The sequence below is a fragment of the Pelophylax lessonae genome (assembly GCF_965119305.1).
Source record: "Pelophylax lessonae genome assembly, chromosome: 5".
Classification (NCBI taxonomy): Eukaryota; Metazoa; Chordata; class Amphibia; order Anura; family Ranidae; genus Pelophylax; species Pelophylax lessonae.
Window position 1 is genome coordinate 8,277,474 of NC_138772.1, and position 12,759 is coordinate 8,290,232.

Consider the following 12,759-nt stretch of genomic DNA (forward strand, 5'->3'; position numbering starts at 1 on the left):
TTGCCATGTTGGGCGATGACTCCTCCTGTTGGGCAGGCGTGAGTGAAGTGCGCTTTTCCGTGCGGTGATGTAACTCTTCCCCTGCAATACTCTTGCACTTTAGCCCACAGGGAAATGGCTGCTAAGTGGAACATGTAATTTGCCAGACATGCATCCGCTCTCCTCAATTGCACTAGGGCCACAACTGGGCCTTCCTTCACTGAAGCCAGCTGTTCTTCCTTGCTTGGCAAGAGTAAAATCCCGCTGTCAGTCGCACGGCTGATAGTTCTCTTCCTAGCCATACATGTGCAATTTACATCTTCCATACTGTCTCCGAGGCTAGCCCCACTGCCCCTCCCGGCATGGCCAACTACGATCCTCACAGTATCCGTGCACCCGCTATAAAGGATAAATGTCCCGCTGTTGGTCACACGGTCAACATCAGTCCACATAGCATGCACACACACCCGGCCCCTGGCACCTCTCTTCCTGTGCCCCCGGCCTCCATCTTCTCCGTCCCCACTGGGACCCCTGACGCCATCTTCACCGTCCCCACTGGGACCTCTTCCCGTTAAGAAGTTGCAGCATTCATGCACTTTTACTCTTGTTCCCTCTGCTTTTCAATATCTGACAGCAGAATACATTTCATACTCCATCTGAAAGGTTCTCATCATTTTGCAAACTTTTCTTGAACACTTGCATTGCCATAAGCAACCTTCCATGTGCACTTTCAACTTCATCCCACTCTCCCTGCCTCCCGCAGATCCGGCCTCATACTTGGTTTGATACTTGAACAACAGTTCTGGGCACAAAAATCTACTTTTCCGACTTTTTCTTCTGCCGCTGCCAGGGGCAACCAGCCCAGTAACCAACCAGCCCCCAAATGTAGCAGGATTTCCAGGCATTGGGCCTGATGTGGGTCTGCCATGGTTACCGGTGACACCTTCAGCCCATTTAAGTTGAATACCCAAGTGTGAGATTGGAGACAATGACCATTCCGGCATCTTTGGTTTGTTTTGTTTATTTGATATTGGGGATGGGAGAAGGGAATGAGTGGGATACTCCTCTAGCTCTACTAGGTACAATTGGGACACTTTGCAAAAAGAATGCCTGTCAGTGCTGTCTTGACGCCAGCTGGATGCAGACCAACGCTTACTGACGCTTGAAAAATACTGTCTTGCTGAACTGTACTACCGTAGAACTTGACTTTTAACACTCTGGCTAACTCTATAGGTCCTTGACTGTAGTGAGACTTGACTCTTGACACTCTGGTTAACTCAAATGTCCTGTAAACAGCTCCCTCCAGCCCTTCACTGACTGAGGTAGCTCCTTGTAACTGCTTGTACTGCTGCCCGGCTGAACAAAAAAAAAACTATCTGTATGGCTAGCCTTAGTGAGTCCCAGTGGGGATTGGTCACTGACAGCCACAGTCCAGCACTAAACGTAGTTGCTGAATTGGTCAAGTTCTGGGCTTACAAAGAGAAATTCCTAGCAGCACAGTCAAACACAATTCCTCCACACATAGTATGCAGTTGATTTACTAAAACTGAACAGTGCAAAATGTGGTGCAGCCCTGCAAAGAAATCAATCAGCTTCCAGGATTTTGCACTCTTCAGTTTTAGTAAATTAACTCCACGTGTCTATAGTAGCTGTGCTCTTCCTTTAAAAATGAGCAGCATCCTTGGCTTTGTAAAGCAGATGTGATTGGACAGCTGAAAAGGAGGTTATAGTTTGTTTTTTAGTTTAGTTGAAATGGACTTGAGAACATTTTGTTCCTCTACAGCAGTGGTCCTCAACCCTAGCCTACAGGGCCCACTAACAGGCCAGGTTTGCAAGATAACTGAAATACATCCCAGGTGATATCATTTGCTGCTCAGTGATTGCAGTACTCTAGTCTGCATCTCCCCAAGGTAATACTTAAAATCTGGCCTGTTAGCGGGCCCTGAGGACCAGAGTTGAGGACCACTGCTCTACAGGAATAAGCCTCCTCTCCAGTCTCCCCAGCATCAAGAGCAGCTTCTCCTCAGTCAGGAACTGCTCCATATCCAGTTTACCAGTCTTTAGGAGAAAGAGGGGAAAATAGCCACTCACAGTAAACGCGAAGGTTAGGTTCATTGAAGTAACTTCAGACAAGTCCACCTAGTATAACAAACATTACTGTGTTTCACTCACAGATGGAGCCTAATCGTAGAGTACTCTAGTGTACTCTTCGATTAAGCTCCATCCAGGAGTGAAACGTATTAGGGTTGGCTATTATGGTGATTGGCTATTTTGCCCTCTTTCTTTTTAGGACAGGTATGCTTTGTTAAAATGGTGTTATGCTTTCAGAATAATTACTAAGGCATATTTTCTGTTCTCTTCCTTTATTGCCTTCAGTCTGAATTACAATAATCTGATAGACAGTTCCTGCAACCACCTAGTATTGGGCATAAGAGATAACCAGACCCTGGGGAAACTTGACCTGTCGGGGAACAATCTGGAGGGTCCTCATTTCAGTGACCTCATGACAGCCCTGACCACAAGCCGGATAGAGGAATTACTGTGAGTAGAAGCATCTAAAACTCCTGTATAATATAAAAACGTTTTGTGATGTAGGAGCACTGACTCTTATGGTGATATGTTACAATGAGAAGGGCGATATTCAGTCTTAGAGGCTGTTCACCAGCAGCCGTGGTGTCCTGCTAGACCCTCTGAAGGGTTTACTAAAACGTCAAGAGCACCAAACTAGCTTGTACAGTCTTTTGCAAGATTTTATTTAGCATTTTTAAAGCATTTCAGGGACTCAGCACTCTCCCTCCCTTGGTTCACACATGTAACCAAAGCAAATGCATGCAACCAGAGCAGATTAGATACACATAGAGCAGGTACAGAGATAACACACAGCACACAAACAAACTACACACATGAACAAAGTATACAGAGTCAGAGACCTTTACCATAGTCAGAGAAACAGTCTACCACTTTTTTGCCCTTGATATTGCACATACAATATGTTCTTCTTGCATAGAAAGCACTGATGTCCATACGTCAGAGATGTACCTGTTGCATGTAAGCAGAGTGGTGATTAAGTTGTAATACAATATGGTGGCTTGGCACGAGTGCTCCGCAATGTACTGTATGTAGCGCTACCCCCATAGTGGCCACTGATGAATGTAGTCGTCTCCCACCCTGCACAGCCTTGCACACAAATTTCCAGTCTTTCAGAGACAAGAACAAGTCCCTGCAGCTTTGTTTTTTTTATTTAGGGGAATTAAACTTGGATGGGGAAGGGTGCATATGGGATGCCCACTTGATTGCAAAAATGTATAGAGACTGAACTATATACACTCCGGTATATACAATCTCTTCTCCTCAACCCCCAGTACATACACTTGCTTGCAGACTATCACTCCCAGGGCCAGCTAGCACTGATGTGAGGATCTGACACTGGCTTAGTCAGTCCCAAAGCAAATGCCCTTTGCAGGCAGGAACCGTGGGCCCCTATAGTGTAGCAAAAAAAATTGGTAGTCCTTAGTGCTATACTATACTGTATGTGGCTACTGCTCCCAGTACCACCTCTTTAGCCCTCTTGGCTGAAGCTGCCTCTTTTCACTGCCCATGCCACCATAGTCTTCCTGGCTGGCTCTTCACCCATCCCAGATTGATCCATCCCAGTCCTCTCAGGCGTGCCCCCCAGTCCTCCTGACTGTGTGTCACACACCAGCCCTCTTGGCTGTTCCTTGTCCCTCCTGAAAACTTGCCTGCCAGTGTTCTCCCTCTGTCCTCTCCTTGCTCCCATGCCTCCTGTCAAGGACACCTCTGTGTGTCTTGAAGAGGGTCCTGTCAGCACCGGAGCCCAGGCCCAAGGTCACTCCCCCCCCAGATGAGGGATCTCCCTCAAAATCCACCGACAGCCTAACACTCCATCTCCAACTTCCATCTGAACAACTCCTCCCCAGCTGGACTGACCCAGAGTATTTGAGGGGGCTTGCCCCCTGCCAATCCAGGATGGGTATTGTTCAGGGCCCTCAGAATACTCCAGGCAGCTCCACCTTACTTCTTCTCCCATTTTTCTAGAAGGTTCCAGCACATTCTAGAAAATTGGGGGTGAGTTTTCAGTGATGCTGCCTGCCAGCTCTCCCTGGATTTCTGCCCAACCCAGGAAATAAACACAGACAGGCTTGGCTGCCAGCAGTCAGAGTGCCATTTCAGACAGCTTATCTGACTCTGGGGTTGATTTACTAAAGGCAAATGGATAGTTGCGCTCTGCAAGTTCAGTTGCTCCAAACCTTAGCAAATGAGGCAAAGTGCTCAGTCTATTTGCCTTTAGAAAATCAACCCCCCTGTGAGGCCCAGTACTAGCAGTAAGCAAGGCGAAGCATGGGGCCCCGTTACATAAGCCGATTCAGAGCAAAACCCACTCAACCTGTGAATACCTTTGGTGGATACCAGTAGGATCAATCACACCTTCAAACCCTCCATTTAAAACCACACCAGCCATAAACATAGATGTGACTAATTTTTGTCCCTTTTGCTTTTTTGTGGTGGGTCATAGTATTGGCAAAAACACATTTAGGGTTCATGTACAGTGCTTCTCCTTAACTGATGTTTTTTTGGGCTTTGGGCATTTTATGACCAAGCCCCTGAACTCACTTCAATAAAAGCCTATGGGGTTAATTCACTAAAGGCAAGCATACTGTGAACTTTGCAAAGTGAAGTTGCTTCAGAGCTTAGTAAATTAGCAGAAGCTCTGCTGACTTCCATTATCCAATCATGTGTACACAATAATGCTGTTTTTTTTGTATTTTCCTTGCACGTGAGTGGGTATTGTTTGCAAAGTGAAGCCTTACCTCATTTACTAAACTCTGGAGCAACTGCAAGAAAAAATTCTTCAAATATATTAATAGTAAAAAGGTCAGGTGTGAGCATGTAGACCCTTTACAAAATAATCTGGAGTGGGTGACTTGGGACAAAAAGGAAGCAAATGTATTAAATACTTTCTCCAGCTCTGTGTATACAAAAGAGCATGGGGGAGCTCAAGTCCATAATGAGGATGGTATTGACACAGCCCCAAATTATCCACAATGGCTCAAAAGTAATATGATCCAGAAATAATTAGACAGAATAAAGGTGGATAAAGCATCAGGAGCAGATGGCATCCACCCATGGATCCTAAAAGAATTGAGCTCTGTCATTTCAAAGCCTTGGTTTCTAATTTTTTAGGCACTCATTAAGGACTGGAATAGTACCACTGGATTGGCATAGGGCCAATGTGGTGCCTATATTTAAAAAGGTCTTTGCCAAGTAACTATAGACCTGTTAATTTAACTTCCATAGTCTGGAAAATACTGGAGTGCTTAATAAAAGACCACATACGAGTTCTTACTGGAAAAAAATATTTTAGGCAACAGACAGCATGGACTAATGAAAGACAGAAGTTGTCAAACAAACCTGATTTCTTTTTATGAAAAGGTAAGTAAAACCTTGGACAAAGGCGTGGCTCTGGACTTGGTATACTTGGACAGAGGGGTGGACGTGGTATACTTGGACAGAGGGGTGGCTGTGGACGTGGTATACTTGGACTGAGGGGTGGCTATGGACTTGGTATACTTGGACAGAGGGGTGGCTGTGGACGTGGTATACTTGGACAGAGGGGTGGCTGTGGACGTGGTATACTTGGACAGAGGGGTGGCTGTGGACGTGGTATACTTGGACTGAGGGGTGGCTGTGGACTTGGTATACTTGGACAGAGGGGTGGCTGTGGACGTGGTATACTTGGACAGAGGGGTGGCTGTGGACGTGGTATACTTGGACAGAGGGGTGGCTGTGGACGTGGTATACTTGGACAGAGGGGTGGCTGTGGACGTGGTATACTTGGACAGAGGGGTGGCTGTGGACGTGGTATACTTGGACAGAGGGGTGACTGTGGACCAGTGTTAATTTTGGCAGCAAATTTCAATTTAGTTTTAGTCTTAGTCTTAAGACTAAAATGGCATTTTAGTTTTAGTCCCATTTTAGTCTTCTGCAAGTGTTTTCGTTTTAGTCGTATTTAGTCGACTAAAACTCAAGTACATTTTAGTCGACTAAAACTCCAGTACATTTTAGTCGACTATAACTCATTTTAGTCATCTATATGGGTGTAGTTCAATTGTAATATGTAATGCATTATTTAAGCATTTCTCTACAATTTCCAAACTCATTATATACTACTGCTGGTCCTGGAGTGAAAAATCTAATATGTTATTATTTATGGTATTAAGCTTTGAGCATGCACCAGTGTTAATTTTGGCAGCAAATTTTGATTTAGTTTTAGTTATAGTCTTTTGACTAAAATGCTATTTTAGTTTTAGTCGTATTTTAGTCATCTGAAATGTTTTAGTTTTAGTCGTATTTTAGTCGACTAAAATTGTGTTAATTTAGTTGACGAAAACGTTTTAGTCGGTTTTAGTCGACGAAATTAACACTGCTGTGGACGTGTTATACTTGGATTTTGCAAAAGCATGTGACACAGTTCCCCACACATGGCTAATGTGTAAGGTAAAGTCTACAGGCTTGGAAAGATCGGTTTGCAAATGGATGGAAAACTGGCTAAAAGATAGAATTAAAAGAGTAGTGGTTAATGATTCTTACTCTGAATGGTCTAAGGTTATCAGTGGTGTACCCCAAGGTTCGGTGTTGGGCGCCTTACTTTTTAATACTTTTAAAAATGATATCGGGTCTGGGATTACAAGTACCAATTCAGTCTTTGCAGATTACACCAAGCTATGCAGTGGAATAACTTCCTTACAGGATGTCTTCAATGTACAAGCCAACCTTATTACCCTGTTTTATTGGGAAACTATGTGGCAAATGAGGTTTAATGTTGATAAATTTAAGTTATGCACTTGGGGGCTAAGAATATGAATGGATCATACATACTAGGGGGAGAAGAACTGGGGAAATCCATAGTGGAGAAGGAACTGGGGAAATCCATAGTGGAGAAGGATCTGGGTGTTCTGGTAGATCATAAGCTTAATAATAGCATGCAATGCCAAGCTGCGGTTTCCAAAGCAAGCAAAGTCCTTTTTTGTACTATCAGAAGCATGGATTCCAGAGAGAGATATAATTTTGTCCCTGTACAAATCATTAGTAAGTCCTCATCTGGAATATACAGTTCAGTTTTGGGAACCAGTTCTCAGAAAGGCCTCCAGCTTCATCATTAGCTTGCCCCTTCCACCTCAGTGGAGGAACCTGGACTCTGTACCAGTCACCTCCTGAGTAAGTCCGGATTCCCAAGTCACATATAACTCTTTGGGCCGGCCCTCGCTCCTCTCTACCCGCAGAGGCAAATAGCCACATTGCCCATATTGGACCCACGCTTGCACTCTCAAAGTTATATTTGCACATTGGGGACATGTACTCCAGGCTGCCTCCCATGCACAGCGCGAGTCCTCCTTCAGGCAACATCCGGATGCCTGTGTCCCAAACGATAGCTGGGCAGGCCTGGGTGATCTGCTCTGGTGTCTGCCTAGCAGGGTCTCAGCCGATGGATGCGGTGATAGCGGTCACACTCTTTTGCTCCTTCACAAACGCCATGTTGCTCTCTCCTACACGTGTCTCCCTCGCAGCCACATGTGAAGGAGGGGCTATTAATAGGACTACTTTGGTCACTCCTGGTTGGCTGGATGTTTCCGCTATCTCCACCCTCTTTCCTTGTTGGGCAGTGGCTCCTCCTGCTACGCAGGTCCGTGTGGATTGCGCTTTCCCGCGCGGTACAGTAACTCTTCTCCTGCTATGCTCTCTCTCTCTAGCCCACGGGGAAGTTACTGTAAAGCGGACCACGTCACTTGCTAGACGTGCATCCACTCTTCTTACTTGCACCCAGGCCACAACTGCACCTTCCTCTCCTGAAGCCAGATGTCCCTCCTTTCTAGGCAAGAGAATTATCCCGCTGTCATAAACACGGTCAATAGTACTCTCCCCAACAACACATGTGCAAGTAAGTCCCTCCATACTGTCTCCGAAGATAGTCCCACTGCCTCTCCCCGCATGGCCGACTGCAATCTTCACAGTATCAATGCACTCCCTGTATAGAATGAATGTCCCACTGTCATGAGCACGGTCAACATCAGTCAATATAGCTTGTACACACACCTGGCACCTTGCTCCTTGTGCCCCTGGCCGCCATCTTCTCTGTCCCCACCGGGACCTCTCCCTGTTAGGCAGTTGCAGCATTTGTACACTTTCACTCCTTTTCCCCCTGCTTTCCAATGCCTGATAGTAGAGTACATGTCATAGTCAATGTGGAAGGTTCCCATTATTTTACAGGATTTGCTTGGACACTTGCATTGCCATGGGCAACCTTCCATGTGCACTTGGATCTTCATCCCACTCTCCCTGCCTCCCGCAGATCCGGTCTCACACTTGGCTTGACTTTTGAATAACAGTTCTGGGCACAAAAATTTAAGTTTCCGACATTTTATTTGGCCATTGCTAGGGGCAACCGACCCAGTAACCCATAGTAAAATCTCAGACGAGCAGTATTTCCAGCATCAGTGCTGGATATGGATCTGCCATGGTTACCTTTAACACCAACAGCACATTTAAGCTCGTTGCCCAAGTGTGAATACTGAGACAATGACCAGTCCGGCATCTTTGGTTTTTAGTTTTATTTTAGGAACTTGGATGGGAGAAGGGAATGAGTACATGGGACACTTGAGAAAAAATTCCTTCTAGCGCTGACTTGACACCGGCTGAATGCCGACCAGCGCTTACTGGCGCTTGTGAACACTGACTTGCTGTCACTGAAACTGACTTCTGACACTCCTGTTAGCTCAAAAGACCTTTTTCACTGCTTCCTCCAGTCCTCCCTGACTGAGGTAGCCTCTTGCAATTACTGCTGCAGCACTTAACACTTTACACTTCAGGGTCCAACCGCTGGCACCCCCTTTACTCTTCAGGGTTAACTCTGGCACCCCCTTTACAGTCACCGCTGCCTGGCTAGCTAGCTCCTGGATCCCTCTGGCCTTCTCCGGAGTGATCCCCTTTCCTACACAGACCCCAGGGGCAGTTTTCAGTACTTACGACTCAGGAATGCTTTCCTGAAACTCGTCCCCCAACAGCTCTGCTGGTCCTCAGCACTCTGGATCCTTCTCTGCAGCTCAACTCAGCCCTATATCCCCTCAGGCAAGCCGCCTGGGATACCCAATTCCTCTTGACAGGAGGAGAGACAGCCGTCACCTCTCTCCTGGGACTCTGCTTCCCGCCAAAGACCATCTGACATGCGTGCCCCACAGACTTAGACTCCTAGAATGCTGTGTGACAGAATCTGCCCTTCTAGGATGGATACAAGCCCTGGTGTTCTATTGGCCAGGTTTCCTCCACTGCCCAAATGAGAGCCCTCATTGGGATTCATTGGGAAGACTCCCCAGCACAACAGACACACCTGGGAGCACATGTTAGCCTAACTGAACAAAATGACCCTGCTGTTAAGCAGGCAAGGCCCCACTATAATTTCTCTATCGCTCATTGACAGACGTAGTCTTCTTGATTCTCAAAAGCTGGGTTATGTTGTCTCCGCAGGAGTAGGACTAGGCAGAAAGACAAAACGTTCTGGCTCCACCTTAGGGGCAGTCCCTGAGGGTATATCCTCCCTCTCTCTGCTACAGGGAATCAGTTTTTTTCTGTCTAGTCAGGCTTCAGAAACCTCCCTTTGGAGATATTAGGGAGATTCCTCTACCTACGTTGTCCCAGAAGGTGGCCTTCTTGGTGGCTATTACTTCTGCACGCAGGGTGTCAGAACTGGCCGCATTATCTTGTCGTTCCCCATATCTGGTGGTTCATAGAGATAAGGTGGTTCTTCGTCCGAATCCATCCTTCCTACCAAAAGTGGTTTCAGAATTTCATCTGAATGAAGAAATTGTATTACCTTCCCTGTGTCCTAAGCCCAGTCATCCTCGGGAGTTTGCTTTACACTCCTTGGATGTGGTCCGGGCGATCAGGGTATACTTAAAAACGACAGACTCGTTTCGCAAGACGGATTCACTTTTTGTGATCCCGGATGGACCCAAAAAGGGGTTGCCTGCATCTGCCGCGACCATTTCCAAATGGATCAGACAGACGGTGGTACAGGCTTATTCTATTAAGGGTCGGGAGCCCCCGTTCCCTGTTAAGGCGCACTCCACTCGGGCGCTTAGTGCGTCATGGGCCTTTCGCCATCAGGCGTCAGTGGTCCAGGTGTGCAAGGCGGCTACCTGGTCGTCGGTGCATACCTTTACAAAACATTATAAAGTTAATGTAATGGCATCATCTGATGCCGTGTTTGGCCGCAAGGTTTTGCAGGCCGCCATTTGAGGAGACCAGTGGTCTGCCTCGAGGGTTTTTTTCCGTTGGAAATTTTTCTTTTGAGTCTCATTCTTTGTTTATAATGAGCCTTTAAAACTTCTAGTTTGGCACCGGTTGGGCCTTCTAGATTGGATTTTGATTTTTGTCAATCCCACCCCTCATTTGTGGCACTGCTTCTGGATGTCCCAGCTTTTGAGAATCAAGAAGACTACGTCTGTCAATGAGCGATAGAGAAAATCGGATTTTTGTAAGATCTTACCGTAAAATCCTTTTCTCTTAAGCTCATTGACAGACGTAGTACCCGCCCCTCTATCATTGAGTTGGGTTGGGTTAAATTCTCTGTTACTGCTTTAGAACAGAACTGATTCCCTGTAGCAGAGAGAGGGAGGATATACCCTCAGGGACTGCCCCTAAGGTGGAGCCAGAACGTTTTGTCTTTCTGCCTAGTCCTACTCCTGCGGAGACAACATAACCCAGCTTTTGAGAATCAAGAAGACTACGTCTGTCAATGAGCTTAAGAGAAAAGGATTTTACGGTAAGATCTTACAAAAATCCGATTTTACCTAGCACCTACCTTGGAGGGTGCTACATCGGCTTTCCACTAATATAAGGAATCTAACAAAAAAATTTAAAAACGGAATCAGGACAGCTAAAAATGACTTTGAGAAACACATAGCAGAAGAGCTTAAAAAAAACCCTAAGATATTCTTTAAATACATTAATAGCAAAAAAGTGAGGCCAGAACACGTTGCACGCCAACAGTCAACAGTACAGTAGGTCAACAGTATCATCAGCAGTAGTTACATAGTTAGTGAGGTTGAAAAAAAACATCAGTCCATCCAGTTCAACCCATAATGTGTGTGTGTTCGCTGTTAATTGTACATTGTATACCCCTGTATGTTGTGGTCTTTAAGGTGCCCATATAATAGTTTTTTGAAACTATTGAAGCTCCCTGCTGATACCACTGCTTGTGGAAGAGAATTCCACTGCTCTGACAGTAAAGAACCCCTTACGTAGTTTAAGGTTAAACCGCTTTTTTTCTAGTTCTAGTGGCCACGTGTATTATTGTATTCCCTTTCTCTGAAAATTTTCAGTACAGTATTTGTACATTGATATCATATCCCCTCTCAAATGTCTCTTCTCCAGAGAGAATAAGTTCAATGCTTGTAGTCTTTCCCCATAGCTGATGTCCTCCATTCCCCTAATTATTTGTGTTGCCCTTCTCTGGACTCTCTCCAGTTCCAGCACATCCTTCCTGAGGACCGGTACCCAGAACTGGACGGCATACTCCAGATGTGGCCGGGCCAGAGTCTTGTAAAGTGGGAGAATAATCTCTTTATTTCTGGAGTGAATCCCCTTTTTTATACATGCCAGTATTCTGTTGGCTTTGCTTGCAGCAGCTTGGCATTGCATGCCACTGCCAAGCCTATTGTCGACAAGGACCCCCAGGTCCTTTTCCATCTTAGATTCACTCAGAGGTTCCCCCCCCCAGCGAGTTACTTGCGTTCATGTTTCTGACGCCGATGTTGCATTACCTTACATTTTTCAACATTAAACCTCATCTGCCATGTAGTTGCCCACCCCATTATTTTGTTCAGGTCTGCTTGTAAGGTTACCAAATCCTGCATAGAAGTTATTGCCCTGCTTAGCTTAGTATTGTCAAATACCGAGATTGTGCTGTTTATCCCATCCTCTAGGTCGTTTATGAATAAATTATACAGGATTGGTCCAAGGACATATTCTTTTGCGAGACCCCACTTTCCATGCCCACCCAATCCGAGTACTCCCCAATTATCACCACCCTCTGGACTCGCCCCTGGAGCCAGTTCTCTATCCAGGTACTCACCCTATGGTCCATACCTACGCACCTTAATTTGTACAGTAAGCGTTTGTGGTGAACTGTGTCAAATGCCTTTGCAAAGTCCAGCTACGCCACATCCACAGGCCTTCCTTTATCTAGATGGCAGCTCACTTCATAGTAGAAGGTTAATAGATTGGTCTGGGAAGAACGATTTTTCATGAATCCATGCTGATTACTACTAATAATACCATTTTCATTACTTAAGTCTTGTATATAGTCCCTCAACATCCCCTCCAAAATCTTGCAAACTACAGATGTTAGGCTGACCGGCCTATAGTTACCTGGAATATATCTCGGCCCTTTTTTAAATTTTGGTACCACGTTTGCTTTTTTCCAATCAGCTGGCACCATACCCGTCTATAGACTATCCTTAAAGATCAAGAATAACGGTCTGGCTATCACCTGGCTGAGTTCTTTAAGAGCCCTTGGGTGCAAACCATCCGGTCCCGGTGATTTATTTATGTTAATTTTCTCAAGTTTAGTTCTAAGTCTATCTTCTGTTAACCATGGGGGTACTTCCTTAGGTGTATTATTTAACATTACAAGCTGGGTTAGTGTAGCTCCCCTATTCTTTTGTGAAGACTGAAGTGAAGAACACTTTCGCCTTTTCTCTGACC

General features: G+C 45.7%; 1 protein-coding gene across 1 annotated transcript in view; it reads left to right on the forward strand.

The window, feature by feature from the left end:
* LOC309556401 (uncharacterized protein) overlaps nt 1-12,759 on the forward strand; it is a gene marked incomplete at its 5' end in the record, with an annotated part of 250,177 nt that overhangs the window by 139,862 nt on the left and 97,556 nt on the right. Inside the window, one exon of the mRNA XM_082258865.1 lies at nt 2,356-2,520. Coding sequence (XP_082114991.1) covers nt 2,356-2,520 — 165 coding nt within the window. The remainder of the gene's footprint in view (nt 1-2,355; nt 2,521-12,759) is intronic.